At 51.9% G+C, this 24,686-nt stretch overlaps 1 protein-coding gene across 3 annotated transcripts in view; it reads left to right on the forward strand.

Annotated features, from left to right (window-relative positions):
- LOC308462311 (2-acylglycerol O-acyltransferase 3-like) overlaps positions 1-24,686 on the forward strand; it is a 36,209-nt gene that overhangs the window by 9,833 nt on the left and 1,690 nt on the right. Inside the window, exons 1-5 of one of the 3 annotated variants that reach the window (XM_080979943.1) lie at positions 18,972-19,862; positions 21,621-21,728; positions 23,196-23,266; positions 23,446-23,650; positions 24,278-24,449. In XM_080979943.1, the coding sequence (XP_080836069.1) occupies positions 19,796-19,862; positions 21,621-21,728; positions 23,196-23,266; positions 23,446-23,650; positions 24,278-24,449 (623 nt within the window). In that variant the 5' untranslated portion in view covers positions 18,972-19,795. Of the gene's footprint in view, positions 1-11,075; positions 11,279-11,807; positions 13,579-18,971; positions 19,863-21,620; positions 21,729-23,195; positions 23,267-23,445; positions 23,651-24,277; positions 24,450-24,686 lie in introns of those variants that run through there. The other 2 variants (XM_080979944.1, XM_080979942.1) reach the window with 2 other exon arrangements.

Genomic DNA, 24,686 nt, shown 5'->3' on the forward strand with positions numbered 1-24,686 from the left:
AGATAAAAGCATGTGTGCTTTATCACCAGGGTTTTTTCTTTTGTAAATAAAGTTTTTTTTCTGAGTTCCAAAGTGCTTGCTCCAGGATTCTTCATTGAAAGGTACTGACTCTCCTGCCTTCTTCAACCGCTGCACGAAATTCTCTGCTCAGATAAGACTTATGGCGTTGGAAGCGCACTGGACGTTTACTTAACATTAAACTAATTAAAGTTTAATGGACAGGTTATGGGTGTTTGTACGTCAAGAAGGAGATAAGGAGTGCAGTTCAGAGTGATTTATGAAAGGAATGGAGCAAAGACAGAAGCGGTTGCCGACAACGAAAGCCTTCAAAGCAGCTTGAGTCCTGCAACGTGCCTAGAAAAAGTTTTAAACAGGCACTGCGCAGTTTGTACTCGCTGGAAGACATCTTATTCCTCAAGGAGCCACCTCAGCAGCTGGGAGACGGTCTACAGGTGTGTGAGTATCGTTCCTAAGCCCCAGGGAGGATGGCAGAGTCCCAGGAAAGTTTTGCTGTCCCGTTTACGCGACTCAATGGGAAAAATTGGCAAGACTGGAAGGCTAGAGTAAGGGTTTGGCTGCAAGCAAAAGAGTTGTGGGGTTGTACTGAAGCACCGCCTTTACAGGCAGCTGCAGACGCGTCTGCAGAAGACAAAGCAGCAGCAGCAGCTTCACAGAAACGCGACAGGAAAGCCCAAGGTCTATTAGTTTTGGCAGTGGGACCAGAGCAAATGCCTTATGTTTCTGAGTTAAAGAACACGCATGAGGTCTGGACGGTTCTGCAGCGGCTAAATTCCAGAAACACTGCGGGGCTAAGATCCATGCTACAAGATGTTTGTTTGATTTACGTCTCCAACCGGGAGCGTGTGTGAAAGAACATATTGCCAAAATGGTGTCTGCCTTTAATCAACTAAGACAGCTGGACATTCCTTTCTCTATGGAGCAGCAGTCATACATATTGTTGTCTTCTCTTGATAAAAGCTATGAGACTCTAGCTTTAACTTTGGAAGCTATGCCTTCAGCTGAATTAACCCTTGAATACATTTCTTCTCGGCTTGCAGATGAACAGGATAAAAGGCAAAGAGAAAGAGGTTTGTCTTCAAAGGGGAGTTGTGCTGTGCCTAAGAGTGGGGATGCTGAGTTTGAGAACACATTAAATGCTTTTGCAGCTAGACACTGTTTTCGCTGTGGTTCCTCTTCCCATTTAATCAGGAACTGCACACGTGAACCTGGTCAAGACAGCACCAAGGCCGTTACCCCTAGTTACCAGACAAGCAGTTCCAGGGGACATCGAAGAAGAGGAGGAGGTCGTGGCTACTTCCACAGCACACAGCACATGGCTTCAGCAATGGCGTTGATGCAAGGGCGTGGCCAAGGCAGCAATCTACGCTGGTTGATCGACAGTGGTGCATCTCACCACCTGGTGGCGCCATCTAGTGTCCGTTTGCAGAATTGCAGGCATTTGCAAACCCTTAAAGTTGTGACAATGGCAGATTCAGCTAAACGTTCCTTAGAGACCGTAGGCACAGTGTTCTTGAATTGTTTGCATACAGAAATTGATCCCTATGTGCTAAAGGGAATGAAGGGGTGTATTTTGTCTGTGTCAGAACTTGATAGAGATGGGTTTAAAACTGTGTTTGAAAATGGGGTTTGCACTATTTCAAAGAATAACGTATCTCTTTTGCAGGTGGAATGCAGAAATGGGTTATATTATTTTGAGACAAGTCCAGATGAAGTTGAACAGGTTCATGCTGGTTGTGTGAACTCGCCTACCCATAATTCTTGTTGTCAGAGCTGGCTCCAGGTCCCAGCTCACAGAGGACCAACGCTAGCCGGCAGTAATGTACAAAAGTCTTTATTGAAGTACAGTTTCCATTTTCAAGCCGCAGCGCCCCAGCTCTACGTCTAGGGGTTAGATCGGCGAAGCTCCATCTGAGTCTCCGCCCCCTGTACACCAGTTTAAGATTCTAGCCTTACTCCACCTCTTCCGTCTCTCCTTTCTCCTCTGGGTCCTGCTACCCCCCGGGGTCCCTTCCTTCCTGGATTCTTCTGACGCTGACGTTGACCCCCCTGACTCCTCCCCCTCTTTTCGGCGGGCTTTGGGACCTGGCTCCCTATCCGGGCTGCCAACTGCGCCTCCCTCCTGTACATTTGAACTTGGCGCGCGCGCCCAGCCTTCAACCTTCCTCTCGACCGTTTCCTCACTCCCCGATGGAGGCGTGGCCAATCCTGACTCATGTCCTCCCACTGGCAGTGCGCCGCCTGATCCCGATGCCTGGGACTCCTCCCCCCTACTGCACTCTGGTGTGGACGCTGGTCCTGATTTCCAACTGCTGCTCTCTGAGTCCCCTCTGGCCCCTTCTTCCTGGGGTGTCCCCCTAGGCACCCCCCTTGCTCTGACCATGGGAGCCCCTTTCTGTGAATCTTCCGATTCGCTGGAAAGACTCAGAGACCTCGGACCGCTGTCATCGCTAACATTTCCTTCGGACTCCTCCCCCTCGCTCTCTATTTCCTCCCTTTCCTGTGCCTCTGCTCCTGAACCCCTGACATCCATCCCCCCCTCGAAGCCCCCCCTTCCCCCCTCCCCTCCTTCAGGTGTGGGTACTGGGTGCTCCGTCGTTGTGGGGGTGAGTGCCGGATACAGTTCGTCCCCCGTGGCGTGCATCCAGCCGGATAAGTCCGGCTCGTCCTCCGTGCTCTCGCCGACCTCAATTTCCTCTGCTTCCATCTCTTTGCCGCCGTGCTCGAACCCAAGGTCCTCCCCCAACACGTCCATGTCCGTCTCTCCCCCGGTCTCCTCCGGGGACGTTGCCTGCCAAGGACCCCCCAGCCACTTCCTACGCCACTGCTCCTCTGGTCGATCGTCCCACCAATAGGAACGGTCTGAGGCAGACCCCGAGGGTGATCCCTCCGGGGAACGTGTTTCTAGTGCCGGTTCCTCGGCCGAGGTGAACCCCTGGAATGTGCTGGCTGAAAATGTGGGTGTGAAAAGCCAGTCGTCGAAATACTCGGCTGGCATGGGCCTGTGTGGGAAAAGGGCATGAAACTCGTCCTTGAGAAGAGGTTCGTCCAAGGCATAGTCTGGCACCCAACTGTTGGCGCTGGCCGGGGTACCTTCTCTGGCGAGAAGATATTCTACTCCCTCTTCCCCCCATCTCGAGTCTAAAATCTCTGTGACCTCGTTGACGGGTTCCCGCCTTGGCGACCCCCCCCTTGTGGGCGTCTCCCTGAACGGGTCTGATGCCGTGCCTGGCTCCTGAAATCTATGAGGTGCTTTGTAGGGCGTGAGCACTGATCTATGGAAAACTGGGTGCATTCTGGATCCCTCCGGCAGTGTCAACCGGAAGGCCACTGGATTGACCTGTGCCTCGACTTGGTAAGGTCCTAGCTGCTTATGCCCTAGCTTCTTCTTCGCTAACGATCTGGCCGGTACTGCCTGGGCTGCTAACCAAACCCAGTCTCCCACCTGTATGTCTTCCCCAACCCTTCTGTGCTTGTCAGCCTGCAGTTTGTATGCGTGCTTTGCTAGTTCTAACTGCCTCCGAAGCTGTTCGTGAACCTCCTGCAACTCTGATGCTAAGGCTTCCGCTGCCTGTGGCTCCCCCTCCCCCGCTCTCGCTAATCCCGGGAAGGTTCTGGGATGCCTCCCGTTGTTGGCGAAGAACGGTGTCACCCCCGTGGACACGTGCTTCGTGTTGTTGTAGGCGAACTCAGCGAGCGGCAGGTAGTCCACCCATGTTGCCGGCTGCTGATTTGCGTAGCATCGCAGGTACTGCTGCATGATGGCGTTGACTCGCTCCGCTTGTCCGTTCGTCTGCGGGTGTCTCGCCGACGCTAGGTTGATCTTGACGTTCAGGAAACCCATCAGCTTCTGCCAGAAGTTCGAGATGAACTGTCGCCCCCGGTCGGACAGGATAGACCGTGGCAGACCGTGAACCCTGAACACGTGGTCTATGAACAGTTTGGCGGTCTGTTCCGCCGTGGCCACCTTCGCACACGGAATGAAGTGGGCCATTTTGGTGAACATGTCCACCACCACTAGCACTGCCGTCTTGCCCCTCGAGCTGGGTAGATCCGTGACAAAGTCCAGGGCCACCCTCTCCCACGGTTCGAGCGGTGTCTGCAGCGGTTCGAGCAGTCCCGCCGGCGGTTTGTGCACTGACTTGGCCCTTTGGCAGGTGTCGCACCTCGAGACGTAATCCGCGACTTCCCCCCGCATCTTGGGCCACCAAAAATCTCTGGCTACTAATTCTACCGTCTTCTCTTTGCCAAAGTGCCCGGCGGTGGGTGCGTCGTGCAACTGCTGCAGTACTTTCGCGCGGAGGTCGTCTCCCGGTACGTAGAGGGCCCCTCTGCGGATGAGCAATCCGTCGCGTATCTGGAACTCGTCGTCCTCCGCCGTGCCCCTGTGCACCTCCTCCATCTTGGCTTGTGCGAAGGGGTCCTCCTGCAGTGCTCGACGTACAGCATCCAGGTCCACGGTTGCTGAAGAGCACGTCCACACTTTTGGTGCGAAAATGTGCTTGGCCGCTGCTGGTGCCGCCTCCTCGAGGTATTGCGGCTTTCTGGACAGTGCATCCGCCATGATGTTGTTGTCGCCTGGGATGTACTCTATCCTGAAGTCGAAATCCGCAAAGAACTCCGCCCATCGTATGTGCCTCTGGTTCAGGAACCTTGCCGTGCGCCAGTACTCCAGGTTTTTATGGTCCGTGCGGACCTGCACTGTGTGTTTGGCTCCAATGAGGAAGTGCCGCCACGCCTTGAATGCTGCATGAATGGCCAGCAACTCCCTGTCCCAGATGGTGTAGTTCTGCTCTGACTTGCTGAGCTTCCTGGAGTAGAAGGCACACGGTCTCCAGTCCCCATGCGGGTCTTGCTGCAACAGTACTGCTCCCACGGCTCTGTCTGAGGCGTCCGTTTCAACCCTCATCGGTCTGCTGGGATTCACATGCAGTAGCTGCTCTTCGGACGAGAAGAGACGCTTGAGTTTCTGAAAGGACTGCTCCGCTTGCTCCGTCCAGATGAACTTCTTCTTCTTGGAGCTGAGCGTGTCGGTAATGGCCGCCGTCTGCATCGCGAACCCCTTGATGAACTTGCGGTAAAAGTTGGCGAAACCGACAAACCGCTGGACCTCCTTCCGATTGCGCGGGCTCTTCCAGTCCAACACTGAGCGAACCTTGGCGCTGTCCATGGCGAGCCCCTTGTCCGACAACTTGTAGCCCAGGAAATCTACCTCCTTCATGTCGAACTGGCACTTCTCCAGCTTGGCGTACAGCCTGTGCTCCTGCAGTCTCTGCAGAACTTCCTTGACGTCTCCCTCGTGGGTCTCCTCTGATTCTGAAAATATCAGGATGTCGTCCAGGAAGCAGACGCATTTCTTGTAGAGGAGACCCGCCAATACGTGATGCATGAAGGCTTGAAAACAGTGGGAGCCATTTTGTAATCCAAAGGGCATAACTCTGTATTCATAGGTGCCCAGGGGCGTGAACATGGCAGTCTTCCATTCGTCGCCCTCCCGTATGCGAATCAGGTTGTACGCCCCTCGCAGATCCAACTTTGTGAAAACGCGTCCTTTCCTCACCGTTGCGAGCAGGTCATCTATCTTGGGCATGGGAAAGGCTGTGGGCTTGGTTTTCGAGTTCAAAATTCTATAGTCCACCACAAGCCTTTTTTGGGGCGTGTCCTTCTTCTTCACAAAGAATACAGGACTGCCCCCCACTGCCTTCGACTCCTGGATGAAACCGCGCTTCAAGTTGAGGTCTATGAACTCCCTGAGTTCCTGCAGCTTGTCTTCAGACATGGAATACAGTTTCCCGGTTGGCAGCGTCGCCCCTGGCAGGAGGTCAATCTTGCAGTCATAGGACCTGTGGGGAGGCAGCTTGTCCGCTTCCTTCTCGCAGAAAACCTCCAAAAACGCTGCGTACTTGAGTGGCACTGCTTGCAGCGTGCCTAATTGTAGCTGCGGGTCATCCTCTTCCCCTTCCGGGCTAGGCAGAATGCAATGTTCCGCACAGTATGAGGAGCCGAAGGTCAGTTGTCGCTGGTACCACGCCAATGCTGGGCTGTGCCTGTGCAGCCAACTCATGCCTAATACTATAGGCGTGTCCGACAGTTGGGTGACATTGAAGCTGATGACTTCTCGGTGATTCCCAATTTGCATCACCATCGGAGGCGTTTGCTGCACCACCTGCCCCCCCAGCAATTCCCTGCCATCCACCGTGACAACCTTCAGAGGCAGCGTGGCTGGCAGGAGTGCTATGTTGTGCTCTTGAATGAAATCCAGTCCTATGAAGTCTGCGTTACTACCAGAGTCAATGGTAATCGGCACTTCCATAGTGAGTCCATTGGGTAGTTGGAGCGATGCTGTGAGCTGCACCACTGGTTTGGGCGGGAGGGGGTCTGTGGGCTGCAAAATCTCTGGGGACGGCTTCATTGACTTGTCTGGCTGGGCCCCAGTGCCTCTTCCTCCAACCAGACTCTGTCGTTTCCCTGCTGTGGTTCTCTCTGCTGAGTTGCGTCTGTTACTGTTGCTGAGGCTGCAGTGTGCTTGTGGAGCCTCTGGGGACACTCTTTCGCCACGTGCTGAGCACTGTCGCAGATGTAGCACTTCCTGTTCCCTCTAGGAGGCTTCGCTTTGACTGCTCCCGGTGTTAGGGCTCTGGTTGCTGACTGAGCCCTGGCGCCTCCAATTTCCATCGGTTCCTCTCCCCCTCCCTGCGGAGGTGTGGATTGCGCACGCGCTGCATCCTTGGGAAAGAGGGGAGGTGCTCTCACTGGCGTACGTCCCCAACGTCCTTCTTCTCTGTTCCATGGACGTTCTTCCAGACGCACCCCAATTTGCAGCGCCCGCCGGACAACCTCCTGAGTGCTCTTTGGTCTCTCCCCCCTTGCAATCTCATCTTTCACATTTGCATTCAAGCCTTCCCAAAAAAGGTCTCTGGCTGGGGCAGAATCCTTCTCCCATCCCAGCGCATGGACTAATGCAAAAAAGCGGGAATGGTACTGCCTTACACTGGCTCTGCCTTGTTTGAGCCCATGTATGTCTTTTCTGGCGATATCAATGTCTATATTTGATAAAAAACACGAATCCATCGCTTTAATGAATGCATCCGCATTTTGGAGCGCCGGATCCTTATCTCTCCACAGATTGCGCAGCCACGCTTTAGCTTCCCCATGCAAATGGGACAAGATAAACCCCACCTTCTCTTGCTCATCTCTAAAGTCTTTATCCAGCAGTTCCAGCGCAAACAGCACGTCTGCTCGGAAGTTAGGGTACTGCTGCAAATTCCCATCGAAATGAGATACCAGGCTGCCTCCTCTTTTCGCCAGCCCAATCCCCTCTGATTTGGGTCCCGGTTGCCCCTGCTTAGCAAGCACTTCCAACCTGGCTTGGAGATCCCTGCAGGCGGCAGCCGCTTCCTCTTCCCTTTTCCTGGATGCGAGTACCTCCGCGTTGAGTTGTGTCACTGCATCTTGCAGGGCTGCTAGTTGCTGTTCTGTAGTCATCTTGCCTGACTTTTGTGAGCTCGCGAAGCACCAATCTTCTTCCCTCGCTGCGTCCACTCACGTTACGAGGTTTTTGGTGCAAAACTTTTGGTGAGATGGAGCTTACTGTCAGAGCTGGCTCCAGGTCCCAGCTCACAGAGGACCAACGCTAGCCGGCAGTAATGTACAAAAGTCTTTATTGAAGTACAGTCTCCATTTTCAAGCCGCAGCGCCCCAGCTCTACGTCTAGGGGTTAGATCGGCGAAGCTCCATCTGAGTCTCCGCCCCCTGTACACCAGTTTAAGATTCTAGCCTTACTCCACCTCTTCCGTCTCTCCTTTCTCCTCTGGGTCCTGCTACCCCCCGGGGTCCCTTCCTTCCTGGATTCTTCTGACGCTGACGTTGACCCCCCTGACTCCTCCCCCTCTTTTCGGCGGGCTTTGGGACCTGGCTCCCTATCCGGGCTGCCAACTGCGCCTCCCTCCTGTACATTTGAACTTGGCGCGCGCGCCCAGCCTTCAACCTTCCTCTCGACCGTTTCCTCACTCCCCGATGGAGGCGTGGCCAATCCTGACTCATGTCCTCCCACTGGCAGTGCGCCGCCTGATCCCGATGCCTGGGAATCCTCCCCCCTACTGCACTCTGGTGTGGACGCTGGTCCTGATTTCCAACTGCTGCTCTCTGAGTCCCCTCTGGCCCCTTCTTCCTGGGGTGTCCCCCTAGGCACCCCCCTTGCTCTGACCATGGGAGCCCCTTTCTGTGAATCTTCCGATTCGCTGGAAAGACTCAGAGACCTCGGACCGCTGTCATCGCTAACATTTCCTTCGGACTCCTCCCCCTCGCTCTCTATTTCCTCCCTTTCCTGTGCCTCTGCTCCTGAACCCCTGACACTTGTGTTCATTTATGGCACCGCCGTTTGGGACATATTAATTTTCAGTATGTTAAAAGGCAACCTGAATTATCAGAAGGGTGCGAAATGAACAAATGTACTAAGTATTTGGATTGTACTGCATGCAAAAGGGCGAAGGTTCATAGATGCAGCTATCCCAGTTCAGATAGGAAATCTGACAAAGTATTCCAACTTGTGCATATGGACCTATGTGGCCCAATGCCTGTTGCTAGCATGGGAGGTTCGAGGTATGCACTGTGTCTCTCAGATGACAAAACAAAAGTCGCATGGTTTTTTCCTCTCAAAACAAAAGCAGATACTGCAGAAACAGTTAAAAATTGGGTTCATGCAGTAGAACTTGAATTCGGTACTAGAGCACTTGCTTTTCAGACAGACAGAGGGTTAGAATTTACCAGGTCTGTGTTGCAGAATTTCTTTAAGAAAAAGGGAATTAAGCATCGTCTGTCTACACCTTATTCCCCCCAAGAAGGAGGCGTGGCCGAACGCAAAAACAGGGTTCTGCAAGAGTTGACAAACTCTATGTTGTTTGATTCTAAACTCCCTCAAAGTTACTGGGCGGAAGCCTGGCAGACGGCTACTCATATTCTGAACCGAGTATATAATTCGGTAATTGATACTACGCCATATTTTGCGTTATACGGGAAGAAGCCCAAAGTTAATTACTTTTAGGTGTTTGGATCTCAAGCCTATGTACTTATCCCAAAAGCGTTAAGGAAAAAGGGAAGTCCAAGGGCTAGGAAACTCATCTTTTGTGGGTATGAACCACACGCCAAATCTTGGAGGTTCGTGAACCCAGATGGGGATACTACAAGAGTGGTCATCAGTAGGAGCGCTGAATTTTGTGAGCAATCCGGATGGACTCACTTACATGCTAACCCTGACATTTTGAGAGATGATTTAGGCATTTATGCTGAGAATGAAAGTCCAGAGGGTGGTGAGCCAGAAGGGGATGGTGCACATGGTTCAGATGCAGATTCTGACCAGGCACAAGGTTCTTCTCCTAAGGTAGAAAAGCCAGAATCTAGGAGTGTTCCAACATCGCCAGTCAGTAGGCCTAGCAGGACAGCAAAAGCGAAGCAGGTCGTCTGCAACACCAAGCCCAAGGGAGGTATCTAAACGGAGATCTTTATCCCTAGGGGCGCATCCAGATATAAAGTCTGAGACAGATTCTGACAGCCAACGGTCAGAGGGGGCACAAGAGGAACAATTGCGCAGATCAAAACGTGCCACAAAGGGCAAACCACCAGAGCGGTTTAAGGTGACAAGTGTATACGTAAATATGGCACAGTGTGAGCCAGATAGCTATATAGAGGTACAACAGCTTCCAAGCTCAGAAGCCGTAAAGTGGCAGGAAGCAATGGAAAAAGAGATGGCTTCAATGAAGTCTCTCGGTGTGTTTACAAGTACAGAGCTTCCGAAAGGGCAACAAGCTGTAGGTTGTCAATGGGTATATCATTTAAAGCCCACAACTACTGAGGAGTTGCAATATAAAGCCCGACTAGTTGCAAAGGGATTTTCGCAGCGCAAAGACGGTTTTCCAAAAGCTTTGAGTCCGCAATCTCATAAATGTTTCTGTTCAGGTTTAAATTTGAATTAATGTTGGTACAGCTCAGTGTTACGAGCGAGAGGGGGTGTTGGTACTAAAGGGTTAAGAGGTAACAAGTCGCTCTAATCACTGAGCAGCTGGAAGTCATTAAGCATCCAGGAATGTGAGTTAGTTTGTATAAATAGTCAGTTCACCCGTGTGTTCTCTCTCTCCCCCCCCCTTGACCTGACTCGCAGACTCAGTTTGTGGCCATGGGCGTGTTTGCTAATATTAAGAGTTAAGTTTAGAGTAAAGTTTTCTTTATGCCGGAGATAAAAGCATGTGTGCTTTATCACCAGGGTTTTTTCTTTTGTAAATAAAGTTTTTTTTCTGAGTTCCAAAGTGCTTGCTCCAGGATTCTTCATTGAAAGGTACTGACTCTCCTGCCTTCTTCAACCGCTGCACGAAATTCTCTGCTCAGATAAGACTTATGGCGTTGGAAGCGCACTGGACGTTTACTTAACATTAAACTAATTAAAGTTTAATGGACAGTTTCTTAATCCAATTTTCCGTTCTACTCACAGGTACTTGTTTAGAGTCCAATTGTCCACAGGAAAAAGTCAGCGCTCTCCGGCAACGGCTGTGCGGCTTCACTCCGTAAAAGTAGCGGTTGATTCAAAACACCGCGCCACTCACCCCACGTCGCTTCGTATCCCCGAAAAAGGGTTTCCCTGCGAGTAGGGGAGGCGCTCCTGGTGTCAGCCGAATCCCACGTTCCCAGGCTTCCTCCGCCTGGGATTTTTAGAGGGCCTCCGCCTTCGCCGCGGCGGCAAGACCCGATTTTCACAGAGCGGGTTCCTCTCGGTCAGAGGAACTCCGCCATTGCCGATGGCGCTAACCCCGGAAGTCCTCTCAGCCCCACTCACCTCACAGAGTGTTTGTTGTGGGGGAGGAAGGGAAAGGAGAATTTTAGCCGCTTTGAGACTCCTTAAAGGGAGTGAAAGGCGGGATATCAAATCCAAACTCTTCTTCTTCTTCTAAGAAGCGATTTATCGTACAGCAGCAAAATAAATCAACGACCCAGGAGAGCGTGGCGAAATGCTGTCTCTCCCTCTCTCAAAGCAGAAAGTAAATTCTTCCTTCTCTTCCTCCTCGCAGCGCTGACCTGGTGCCCGTTTACACCTTTGGGGAGAATGACATTTACCGACAGATCCGGTTCCCTGAGGGCAGCTTCGTTCGCCGCCTCCAGTTCGGTTTCAAGCAGCTGATCGGCTTCGCCCCTTGCCTCTTCAGTGGGAGGGGCCTCTTCTCCAGCAGCTCCTGGGGGATCCAGCCCATGGCTGCCCCCCTCACGGTGGTGGGTAAGGACCCACAAGGCTCCTCGTTCCTTCCTTAGCCTTTGCCCTGCACCCCAAAATCCTCACCAACCTGATTGCAAAGAGCCACAAACTCTTCAGCATCGTACAAAACAGCATGTTCTGGTGCATCTCCCTTTCGCCCCCTCCTAGAACTGAATCGGAGACCTGTGGAGTTGAATGGGACCCCCAAGGGTCATCTAGTCCAACCCCTCTGCAATGCAGAAATCAACGAGCCGCCTCGTTTTATGGGGCTTGCTATGGAGGGAGCTGCCATTGTGTGCGTGCGTGCACACACACACCGACTTCCTTCTCCCCTTCCTTGGAGGTTTCTAAGCAGAGGTTGGTTGGCCATTAATCAAGGGGTTGGGCTAAATGACCCTTGGGGTCCCCTCCATTCCTGCACCTAAGCCACCCTAAAACCCAAGGCCAGGGTGCAAAGCTGCTGGGGTGGGGAGGCCCTGGCTGCCATGGGGTGGGGGCGAGGGGCAGAGCAGACCCCCCCAACCACCCATGTTTCCTCTCCCTCCTGCAGTGGGGAAGCCTATCCCGGTCCCGCTCCGCCCGCGCCCCACCGAGGACGAGGTGAACAGCTTCCACGCTCTCTACGTCGAGGCCCTGAAGGAGCTCTTTGACGCCCATAAAGAATCCTGCGGCCTCCCGGCCTCCCAGCAGCTCCTCATCACCTAGAGGGACCCAGACTTGACCCGAAGCAGCATCAGGGGACGCAAGGTTGTGATGGGGGGAGACACGCGGGAGACTTTGTTCCTCCCATCCCCGTCTGTACACACTGATACGGAAGGGGGGCATATCTTCTTCACCCTTTCGCCGGTCACCAGAGGGTCCGAGGCGATGACCTCAAGGGCACCCAGCCCCACATGGACCCCTCAGCCCCCACACCATTGCACAAGCACCACACTTTACCCCAAGCCCCATAAATAAAGTGCCTTTCCCCCTTTTCCTACACTGATCCGCTATTACGGGCAAAATAAGCCCAAAGTCTTATGCCCTCCCTCCCGCTCTATTTTTGCTATGGGTAGACCATATAAAGTTGTACTTCCTATCTGTTGAATTGGTGCGTTCTACCCAATCAGAACCATGCATTCGCCTTGCAGAGCTAGTTCAGCGAGCTCCTGTACGCCTCATTTAACCCCTTGACAAGCTGCTGATGGCTCCCCGCTGGGAGAACAATGGAACCGAAACTTGTGAACTCATAAAACTGTCAAATCTCGCTACAATGTATCCACTTTGTTTCTGATTCCAATTGTCAATATAAAACGGGCTAAAAATCTCTAAAAATTCATATAAAATCAACCGCAACACCAATTTTCTTGCTTTTGGTGCCAATCGGCTCAATGTCTCTAGGACTCCATGACACCTCCCCTGTCCTCCATAATCCCTCAAGCGAGGGATTCTCAGGAAGTACTCAGGAAGACCCTAATCCTGTCAAATCACTCTGCCAAGCCTTTCCTCTGGTCAATGCCAGGTGGCAGACTATGGATACATGGACCATTGTCTTCTCATCACCGGTACTCAGGATATGCTTATCTGCGCATATCTCCAGCTCTGCATACTCCCCCTCCCTCTTCCATATGTTAATCCTGTGTAACCCAACCTCTTCTTAATGTATTCATGATGTAACCTGTGTAACCCAACCTCCTCTTAATGTATTCATGATGTAACTGTGATGTATTTTGCACTGTATTCTGGGACATGGAGGGAAGTTTTAAAAGTTCATGTCACCCCTTTCCCGCTGTTCAATCTCGCCTTGAACCTGTTGCGCAATAAACTTGGATCTTCTGCATCTTGCTCCTGTCTCCGGCTGAGCTCATTTTCCTCCGCAGGGACCCGCGGACTTAGTCCGACGAGCTGGGTGGCAGAGCAGCCTCGCACCCAGATTTTACCGTAACAACACCATTTCCAATAAAAGGCGCCGTGCCTGATGTCTGATCTTGGGTCCTTGGTGCCCGAACCCCCTTTTGGTGCTCGCCTGCGGAGCCCAAGGCTGGTTGTCTCATTCACACGTGCATTATGAAGGCAAGGTCTGCAGGGCCCGGCAGCCAGAGAAGCAGGCCGTGGCCCTGTTAGAATACCTGCTCCATGACTGCAGTCATGGGATTGTTGTCTTTCACATATGTTTTGACTCCACAGAGTGGGAAGTGACGGAGACAGGATGTTTGTGTTCTGTGAAGTGGGACTATTGTCCTTTGTTCTTTTTCTCTTTGCTGTCTGATGCTGGAGAGAGAGGGAGCCATGTTGCAGTGCTCCGTGTGTGTTTATATGTAAATAAAGTAGATTAGCCAAAATGCTGAGTTCTGTTACGCATGATGTGCATACTCTGCAGATCCCTAAGTGTGCCCTTGTCGGTTGGCATCGGTCCGGGCTGAAGAAAGCTTTTGAAGCTCCCGAACGATCGATCAGGAGGGAGAGAACATACCAGTCGGGCATGTTTCTCTGCCAGGGTCCTACTCGGGTGTAGGCGCTGGATCCATGGCGCTGGCTTGAGGGGGCTGCCCACATGCCCTCCGGGTGAGCAGCTAGGAGCTTGCCTGTCTGCAAGAGAAAAGATCATTTGGACATGCAGGCCTAGCTCTTACTCGGAAAATGGGGGCTGTTACAGAAATTATGGGGGGGCACATCTTTAAACTTAAATATTACAAATATTATGCCTGAATGTATCTTTTCAACTTGACAGCTCAGGGAAGTTACCTAGCTTTAAAATAATATAAAATCACCTCCTTTCCCAGTTTCCTCCATTCCAAAGCTATTTTCCCCTTGCAAAAGGACTCCAGGAAGTTCCCAGAGGTGACAATTGCTGGGCTCATTGTTAGCCAAGGGAAGCCAAATCTCATCACCTGACTCGCCTCAGCCTCCAGACATGCAAAGGAACTTCTATTGTACTTTTGTCTATGCTAATCTTATACCTGAGTCTTGCCCTGCCATGTCTGCTTATGCTAATCTGGTACCAAGGACTTGTCTGGGCACGTTTGCCAAGGTTAAGCCCTCCCCTTTTGTGACATGTCAGTGATGTAGCAATGATGCTGTACGAACTGTATTCTGGGATGTGGTGGGAAAGTTTTAAACGTCTTTGTCACCCCATCCTCGGGCTTCAAAATTTGCTCTTTGAACCTACTGCGCAATAAACTTTGGTCTACAGCTATTTGCTCTGGTTGGCTGGACTCCTTCCTTTATTTCCCAGGGACCCGCGGGCTCTGCCCGACCAGCTGGGGGACTGAGCAGCCTCGCACCCAGATTTTTCCTTAACAGGGGCCCTGCTCTTTGGCCAGGAAAAAGAGGGAGGGTAAGCAGGGCTTACTGCCAACCTAGCAGTTTGAAAGCACGTCAAAGTGCAAGTAGATAAATAGGTACCACTCCGGCGGGAAGGTAAACGGCGTTTCCATGCGCTGCTCTGGTTCGCCAGAAGCGGCTTAGTCCTGCTGGCCACATGACCCGGAAGCTGTACGCCGGCTCCCTCGGCCAGTAAAGCGAGATGAGCGCCGCAACCCCAGAGTCATCCGTGACTGGGCCTAATGGTCAGGGGTCCCTTTACCTTTAAGCTGGGCTTGGGGATCAGTTTTCCCAAGGGGCTAGAGGACTCTTCTCTGACTGCAGGAGCAACTCGGGACATGACCGGGTCGGGTGGAGGCAGGGCAGGGGGTGCCAGGAGTCTCAGGCCAAAGGGGGGTGGGAGAGAGGGCCCGCGGTTCAGCATTCCCCTTTGCCCACCCATCGTGTGCACTCTGTGCATGCCCCAAGGCAACTCCCAGTTTGCACCCTGGTTTTGAGTGGAAATCTGGGTACTGTTATCCCCAGAGGTCCTCACGCAGGTCAGAGAAGTAAATGCCAGCAAAAGGCGGCTATTCAGCCCCTTCGTCCTTTCGTGGTTGCCAAGGTGACTTGAAATCTGGGTATCCCTGGTTGCAGTGCGCCCCGCGAGGTCCTTTCACCGGTCAGGATAAATCAAGAAACCACAGCCAGGTATAGGAAAGCAAGAAGCAGCTATTAAGCCTTGTCTTTATTGTTGCGATAAGCTTTCAACCTCTAAGCCAGGAAAGAATAAGCCCCAAACAAAGGCATGTAACTCCTTTTAGAAGTTACATTTCCCCTCCACAATTCATTTCAGAGAAGCTTCATTCAAATCTCATGCCCTGCCATAAAACAGGTGGAGTGAGAGACAGTCCTTTGGGTCCATGACCTGTCACCTGTCAGTCAAGGTGTCAGTGTATTGCCTGCCTTTTCCTCTCGGAGCAAATATTTTACGTTCCTTTTGGCATTACAGTTACGTCAGCTCAGTTCTGCTCATCCAGTCTCTTGTGCCAATATTGTGAGTATACAGTATTATTTTTCTGTCTTTCCCTTTATCAGGTCTGGTGGCCCATTGACAGCTGAGAGGAAAAGGTCCGAGTTGGTGCCCTTCTGCTTCTGGGATTATGGCCACCCCTTCTCTGCCCATCACTGCGGCTCAGAAACACTTTATTTATGCTTTTGTATTTCTTGCTTTACCCTCCTGTACAAAATAAAACAGTTTGTTTGGATATTTACAGTGTTTTTCCATTGCTTTCCATTCATACAACAGGGTTTTACTGACTTAACTGATGATTTCCACAAACCTGGGAAGGCTCAGTCGGTAGAGAACGACGTTAAATAAGTTGGAGTTCTTGTTATTAAATATACCAAGAAAAAAGCACACCATGAACTCTGGCCAGTATAAGTTTCAGTAGTGGGAGTGGTCCCTACTCACAAGTCAACAGTCAATAGTAACAAAAACTAATCCATTCAAAAGTAAGTATTCTGACAAGGATTACAAACACAAATAGAGATTACGAACTGAAACAAAGGTTACAAACTCAAACTCATAAGGATATGTATAATACAATGATTCGTTACAGTATTAGAGATAAGAATTTATGAGTAGAGAAAAGTTCACGTGAGTGCATAGTCAGATTCGACGTGAAGATCTTAGTTTCAATCACTGAGCAGAAGTCAGAAGTCAATTATGGATCAGAGACCAGGACAGGGCCGTGTTTCGACGTATTCACCTTCATCAGCTAATTTTTAAAGGGTCGCCTAAGTTTGAAGAATTCGTGTAAATATATCCTGTTATTTTCTACGTTTCTCAGAGATAACAACTAAATGTGGGCAGATCAACCTGTATCTTGAGCTTTTTTGTAAAGCAAGAGATTCCCGTGTTGCACCGGGTTGGACTAGATGACCCTCGTGGTCCCTTCCAGCTCTACAGTTCTATGATTTTATGGTTCAGTTTTAAGCCCTGCTGTTTGATGGGTGAGATGTTGACCTGCTCTTTGCAGAGGGTTTTTCTGAGCGCTGCAGAGCTCGCCTGCTATTTACGCAGCTCTTCTTATAAAGGCCATTGTCCATTAAGGGGATTTGAAGTTTAAGGGGCTGCCAGCGCTGTTTCTGATTGGGTGGCTGTCAAACGAAGTGGCTCCTGATTGGTCAGTTTTCAGGTTACAAGGGAAATGGAGGTTTCTCGCCTTATTTTGGCAGAATGTTGTGAATGTACCTGTGTTTGTGTAGGGGGTTGAACTTATGTTCATGTGCACCTGGTTTGGGGAGGGGAGCGGATTAGATCTCCCTAGGGGTCCCTCCCAACTCTATAAATTTACAATTCCATGTGGAGGGAGGGCCTTCCGCAGACCTGGCTAAGAGGAGCAAGGATGGGTGGTGAGCCCCTTCCAGGCTCCACAGAGGAGAGCAAAGAGGGAGAGGCTGCCCTGCCCTGAGGCAGGAAGCAATGTCATTACCAGCAAAAGGTTTGTGTAATTTCTACCTTTGCTCCTCCAGGCTCAGGTCAGCTTGGACCTCCCTGCCCTGCCTGGCAGGAGACGGAGGAGGAGGAGGGGGCAACCTTTGAACTGCACCCAGCACCCCCACCCACAGGGTGCTTCAGAAACCCTGTGATTTCTCACCCTGTCTTTCTTCCAGGGGCACCTAAAGGCCATCAGGAGGAGCTGCGCTTGGTCCCTTTGAAAGGTAGGCAGCTGCAACTGCGGATCCTCAGAGCACTCTTCACCTGCTCAGAGGCACTCTTTCTTCCCTAGAGCTACCGTGCCACCAAAGCTGCATTAACTGCATTTCAGCGAGGCTGGGGGGGGGGGGTGTCTTGGATCTCCAGGCACACTTCCCAGGCTTGCGCCCCAGAGAGGCCACTTTGGTGCTTCTAACACAGTTGTTTCACTTCACCCCGGAAAGCACACTCCATTGTCTCTCCAGGCGGACAGTTGCCAAGCAAAGGGGTTGGGCCAGATGACTCTTTGGGTCCCTTCCAACTCTTCTGTTTTAGGACTCTACAAGGAGCGTCATGGTCTCTGCCGCTCTGTGCTCTGTCGACATTGTACTGTTTTTAAAAAATTATCTTTTTTAAAAATGGTTCTGAGCTGCATTTTACTGCATTTTGTGCATCTCCTTGAACCATGTGCATGGAAGGAGATTAATTTATTAATCATTATCATCATAATGATGATGGAATGGGACCAACTCTGAATTACAAAGATGTCTGCTAACGTGACCATAAAGCCACAGCAGGCACTGTGAACTTCCAAGAGTTTGACCTAACCCTTGTTGCAGGAATTTATGTATAGGTTGGGGGGCGGTTGCCCCTCCAGCAGATATCATGCACATGCAGCCCACTACCAAAATCAGCACAATCACTTTTGTGACTTTTGTGATTTGTCCCCACAAAACACTTCATCCTGTCTATTCAAAGGGCCTTTGCTGCACAATACCAAATGTAAGAATTCACTGATCAATGGATCTCTGTACTGGCTCACTGGGAAAACTTCAGAAATTCATCTAGACCTGTGAGCTCAGCTCCTCAACAGCCCCTCTGCCTGGGTGATAATCCCTGGCATCCTGATACCTGAGTGCCAGACAGGTAGCCATTCCAGAAATAACAAACCCAGATGAAGACAAAAAGGTGGGATTAACTTGGCTGGGAAACAGGGAAATGTAAATATCTATTTTGTTACACTTGATGGGTATTTGGTGGAGGGCAAGGGGAACCATGGGGCAGGGTCCAGGATGCTCAGATTACTGCCACCAGACCTCCCCTTTCATGATGTAACCGTGATGTATGAGTGACACATTTGGGGGGGTGTAACATGGGGATGAGCAGCTAATAAAAGTTTGGGTTCTCTTTTGTTCGGGGCTTCCATCTTGTTCCACCTGGTGGCAGGTGGGAGTCCTGTCACAACAGTCTTCAATCAAGACCAAGCCTACTGGCTGCTGTTTTGCTCTGGTATTCTGGGCTGGGGTCCTTGTTTTTTGTCCAAGGGAGCCCTCGGATTTCTCCGTTAACACCCTCAAAGGCAGCCTCCTCCATTGTCTCCCGAGACAGACAGGTGCCAACCTGGATTCAGCTAATCTGGAGTGCTAGCAGAAGCCAGTGTAGGGACTCCTCCTGGCATAATGGGACCCCCCTAAAAAAATCCACTCCAGGATGTCAGGGGAACCCCCAGAATAACATGCAGGAGGAGGGGAGAGGAGATTGTTCCAGTGGGCACACAGACATGCTTGCACTGACAGAACGAATAATAGAACAACATCATTGCAGAGTTGGAATGGACCCTCAAAGGTTCTCCAGCCCCACTGTCATCTAGGGGCCCATAAATCTGCCCAGCCAGCCCTCCCCCTGGGTTTACAGCTTCTGAAGGACCGTAGCAGGTAGGGGCACCTACCTGGCATACAGAAGGGCCCAGCTGCCAAGCCCCCAGGGCAGCATCTCCCGGCGAGGCAGGGAATTCCTCCCTGGAGAGGCACTGATGCCGCCGCCAGGCACAAGGTAGATGGGCAAAGGTCTCCGTCTGAGGCAGCTTGGAGAAGGGAGGCGGGCAGACAGGCCAATCAATCCTGGCACCCCAACCTTTGTCTCGTGGGCTGAGAGGGCAGGGTGGAACTGGGACGAGGGCCAAGGGGAAGGAGCCGAGGGCCAGCAAGGCAGCTACTGGTTGCTGGGGATGGAGCGATTGGCTCTAGTGCCCTGGCTGGGGGTCAAAATAAATGAATCTGAGGGTGCCTTTGGGCACACAGAGTTTGGGAGCCGCTGGGCTTGACTTTTCAAGTTTCCTGGAGCCCGGAGGAGAGCTCAGCCAGGTCCCCATTGCCTCACCTGGGTGCCAGCAGCGTCCTTATTGCCAACTCACCTGGGGACCAAAGTGCAGGCGGCAGAGAGAGAGAGACTTGTGCATTGCAGCCGCGGGCAAGACAACGTCTTCTCCTGGACAAGTGAGCCTCTTTCCTCCTCCTCCTCCTTCTTCCACCTCCTGCTGCCCCACATGCTGCCCCCTTCCTGAGGGCACGGCTGAAGGGGAGCAGGTGGGCTTTGGGATGCAGGTCAGAGGCCACCTGTGCTGAACACACCTGCGTCTTCACGCTCTCCCTTCTGCCAAGGCAGGGGCCCCTCCTGGCTGGAGTCCTGCTGCACATCCCCCCCCAACTCCTCCCCTCTGGAATTTCTCCCCAGGATCTCTTCCTCTTCCTCTTCCTGAGACCCAGCGTCAGAAGATGGCGCTGCAGAAACACCTGGAGGCTCTTAGCGTCTTCCAGTGGGTCCTCACTTACCTCTTCTTTGGTAAGTTGGGAGCTGGGGTGGGTGGGAAGGAGGGGCAGGGGGTGCTCAGGGAAGAGGGGCAGCTTGGCCTCCTCCCATAGCTGTCAACTTTTCCCTTTTCTTGCGAGGAATCCTATTCGGAATAAGGGAATTTCCCTTAAAAAAAGGAAAATGTTGACAGCTATGCCTCCTCCTCTTCCTGGGGCCATGGGCTTCAGGAAGTCCTCTGGCAGGCCAGGCCCCCCTCCCCCAAAAGCCAAACCCCCTCTTTTCAAAGCAGCTTTGGGCCAGGTGTGTCTGGACTAGGGAGTCAGCACCGTAGGGAGTTGGGCTAGATGACCCTGGGGTGCCCCTTCCAACTCTACAGTTCTGTGATCAACATCCCTGACCCCTGGCCATGCGGCAGCCTCTGGAGGTGGGCGGCTCGCCCCCCCCCCCAGCCATTGCCTAAAATGTCCTTCTGGATTTAGGGGGGCTTCAGATCACACCCTCGGGGGTCCCGTGAAATTGAGGTTGTGGTCCCAGGCAGGGCCTCTGAATCCCAGTGAGGGGGGAGCGCTGCTTGTGGGTAGAGTTGGAAGATATATTGATATATCATCCAAAACTGGTTTGAAGTCCACATTGTGATATTGGTTTCAATTTTTGTTGTTGTTTTAAAAAATAAATTTATTTATTTGGTTTTTCAAATTAGAATTTTGCAATCACATATCCAGCATAAAACATAAAAACAAGATTCCACAGAATCTCCTGGACTTTGTGGGTCCTACTGTTAATCATTTTCTCTTGCATCTCTTATACGAATCCAAATCTTTTACATCTCCATAATATCCAAAATTCACCATTAAACTACAAATGTTATTCCAATCCTACTAACGATTTTAACTGTTTACAATGGTTTTTAAGGTAAGTTATAAATTTCCCCATTCCTTATAAAAATCAATAAAGAGCATTTACAAAATGAATAAAAATAAAATGTTGGTCTTCCTGATTTCTGATTCTTCTGGTCATTTTTGCCATTTTGGCATAATCCTTCACCTTAATCTGCCATTCTTCTGTGGTTGAGACTTTGTCCTATTTTGGCTTCATAGTTTTTGAACCCGGCAATATATCATGAGCTATGATGTTTGTGTGTGCTATGCAAAGATCACGATGTGCGGGGAAAACCATGAGGCCGGCCGATGCCTCTACATCAGGAGTCAGCAACCTTTTTCAGCAGGGGGCCGGTCCACCGTCCCTCAGAGCATGTGGGGGGCCAGATTTTATTTTGGAAAAAAATAATGAACGAATTCCTTTGCCCCATAAATAACCCAGAGATGCATTTTAAATAAAAGGACACATTCTACTCATGTAAAAACACGCAGGCTGGATTGAGAAGGCGATTGGGCCGCATCCTGCCCACGGGCCTTAGTTTGCCTACTCCTGCTCTACATTCTCCCACCAACATTTCAGACATCACGATAGATGGGTATATCACGGTGTTTAGTGGGTGATATTTAGTGGGTGATGTTGGAAGCCAGAGATCACCCAGCCCTAGTTGTGGGTTTCCCTTCAAGGGCATCTGTTTGGCAACTGTGAGGGCAGGATCCTGGGCTGCAGGTGGTTGGCTGGCCTAATCCAGCCAGCTCTTCTTATGCTCCTATGGGAAGCATAGACCTGGGTGGACCAGCGTTTCCCCTGCCCTAGATGGACCCCTTCCGACAACTCCCCACCACCCAGGGAGCTTTCAGCCTGGAGGGCCGCCCTGCCCCTCACCTGCCTCTGGCCTCTCCCCCCCCCCAGGTCCCTTCTTCTCCATTCTCCTGGCCTACCTGCTCTTCACCTCCTACTGGTCTATCAGCGTCTTGTATTTCGCCTGGTGGATCTACGACTGGGATATGCCAGAGAGAGGTGAGTTCGATTTCCCCCAACCCTACCTGGAGGTCAGGTGAAAGGCACCTCTCCTTGTCTGAGAAGGGTGCTGAGCCCCACACCCAGACCCACACAGCTGGAGCTGCTGCCTCGCCCTGCCCCTGGTTTAAATTTCAAATTCGTTTTATTTTGTTGATGGGTAATGAAAGGTTTTGTAACTGCGTGCATCTTGGATAAATAGAAAACTGGTATAAATTGAATTAAAGAGACAAATGAACTGCCAGCCCAGATGCTCCTCTCTCACTGCCCAGCTGCCCAACCCAAAACTGTTAAGCTGCAGAGAAAGCCTTAAGGATCAGATTCCCTGGAGGCAATGTCTTCATTCCCTTGTGCGGCTTGGGGTGGGGGTCTTGCCCAGGGGGTCCCCTCTAGGGAAAAATGGTTGGTGAAGTGGTAGGTGGGTTCCCACGGGGCAAGACGCAGCAATAACAGCAAGAACCTTTATTGAACTACATGACTGGGAAACAGGGGCAAAAGAACTGCTTATATACCGTATCTTTCCATCTATAAGAAGACGCCCCCATGTATAAGACACCCCCTATTTCGGGGGACTCAGATTTAAGAAAATGGGGGGAGATGACCCCGTGTATAAGACGCCCCCTAATTTTTGACATTATTTTTTAGGGGGAAACCTAGTCTTATACACAGAAAAATATGATACATTCCTGAAAGTCTGGGCCACTCCCATTCCCAAAGTGATTGGCTGTCTAAACTTCCAAGCTGCGAATCACGACTCAGAGTTCAAGGGCCAATGGCAGAGGCCCAAATCCTGAAATGTTCTGTGATTGGACATCATGTATCAAATCAGAACACAGGAGCTCAGAATCCTTAGTTCAGACTCAAGCTCAGGCAAACACAGACCCCTGAATACATAACCATTGGTATTCGTTGAAATACAAAAATGTCTCCGTGGCTTACATTCCAAGCGGTGTACAAACTCATAAAATCCAAGAACTTAAAATTGCATTGCTGTTCCTAAAAATAAAACAAAATACACACATTCAGACAGCAACAATGGCAAGGGTTTTGTAGGAAGGGAGGTCTTGTGGGGCGCGGGGGGGGGGGGTCCAGCCTCAGCCAGACCTCCTTCCCTCAAGGGCAGCACAGGACCACCAAAGGGCTGTCACGTGGAAGGTGGAGCTAGCAGGTATCCTGCGGCAGGATCTGAAGCCATGACTTCACATGGCAAGAAAGGAGATTCCGACTCCACATCAGGAAGTACTTTTTGAGGGTTAGGGCTGTTCCTCAGTGAAGCGGACTCCCTCGGAAAGTCGCAGGCTCTCCTGCTGTGGAGGTTTTTAAGCAGAGGTCGGGTTGTCACCTGCCAGGGATGCCTCAGCTGCGATTCCTGCATTGCAGGGGGTTGGGCTGGATGACCCCTGGGGGTCCCCTTCCAACCCCACAATTCTCTGACTCCGTCCCCTGCCTGAACCCTTGTCTTCGCAGGTGGGCGCCGCTGTGACTGGATGAGGCGCTGGAGAGTCTGGGAGCTCCACCGGGATTATTTCCCCATCAAGGTATGAGAAGGGGGCTGGCAGGGCTCCTGAAGGATGCGCAGGGTCTCTGGAACCCCTGGAGACCAGATCACAGAGAAGGAGGAGGCGGCGGCCGTCAAAGGCTGCTGGCCATGGAATCTGCACACTGACATTCAGCTGGGGGTCCAAATGCCAAAGGCCTCGCCCCTCTTGCCTTGCAGCTGGTGAAGACGGCCGAGCTGCCCCCGACGCGGAACTACGTCCTGGGCTCCCACCCCCACGGGATCATCTGCGCGGGTGCCTTTTCCGCCTTCTGCACCGAGGCCACGGGCTTCCCCCGCGCCTTCCCTGGCCTCCGTCCCAGCCTGGCCGCCCTCGCAGGGCTGTTCCGCATACCCGTCTACCGGGACTACCTGATGAGCTTAGGTGAGGCCAACGGGGCGAGGAATGGAGAAGGGATTAGGGGCAGGGAGTCCACAGGGGGTCGAGACATCTGTCGGGGTGGGGGTGGGGAAGTGGGGTGACCCCTCCTCTAAGGACCATCTTCAAGAACCCTGGCCTGGCCCATCAAATGGGAGGAACCACCCCAGTCTCAGGAATGCCTTCCCAGTGCCCCTGGGAATAGAATTCCCCGGCAAGAATGTCTGTTTTTCCTGCCATTCTTTGCTCCTGTGCAAAAGAAAAGGGTGTTTGTTTGCGCAAATAATACACAGAACTGACCTGCGCCTCCATGGACAGCTGTGAGTCCAAAATGACTCCCAGGCTGCGCACCTGGTCCTTCAGGGGCACAGTTGCCCCATTCAGGACCAGGGAGTCCCCCACACCTGCCCGTCCCCTGTTTCCCCAAAACAGTACTTCTGTCTGGTCAGGATTCATCCTCAATCTGTTAGCTGCCATCCACCCTTCAACCGCTTCCAGACGCACTGATCCTTTGCCAGCGACACTTTTGCGCTTTAATAGACTCGCAGAATTTAAGTGTTGGAGGAGAATCGCCAGGGTCCTCTAGTCCAACCCCCTGAAAAGCAAGGAACCTTTGCTTTCTCCCACTTACAGGGGGTGTCCCGGTCAACAAAAGGTCCCTGGACTTCCTCCTGAGTGGCCCCCCCGGGCACGCGGTGGCCATCGTGGTGGGGGGCGCGTCCGAGTCGCTGGACAGCGCCCCCGGAGAGCAGCGCGTCCGCCTTCAGGGGAGGAAGGGCTTCGTGCGCTTGGCGCTGCAACACGGGTAGGGGCACCGAGGGGGCAAGCGGGGGTCCGGGGGGGGGCGCGTGTTGGGTGCAGGTCGGGCCTAGTGAGCATGGCAGTGCTTCCCGGTGGATTTTGCCCCAATGAAGCAAGTGCGAGAACAGAAGGTCCCTGCCCTTCCTTGTCGTATAATTTTTCATTACATCTTTCTTACGTTTTCACAGTAACCTTCCTAACAAATAATTCCACTGTTCCATAAGTTGGCTTCCCACTTACA

The sequence above is a fragment of the Podarcis pityusensis genome (assembly GCF_964106645.2).
Source record: "Podarcis pityusensis genome assembly, chromosome: 13".
In the NCBI taxonomy this organism is placed as follows: Eukaryota; Metazoa; Chordata; class Lepidosauria; order Squamata; family Lacertidae; genus Podarcis; species Podarcis pityusensis.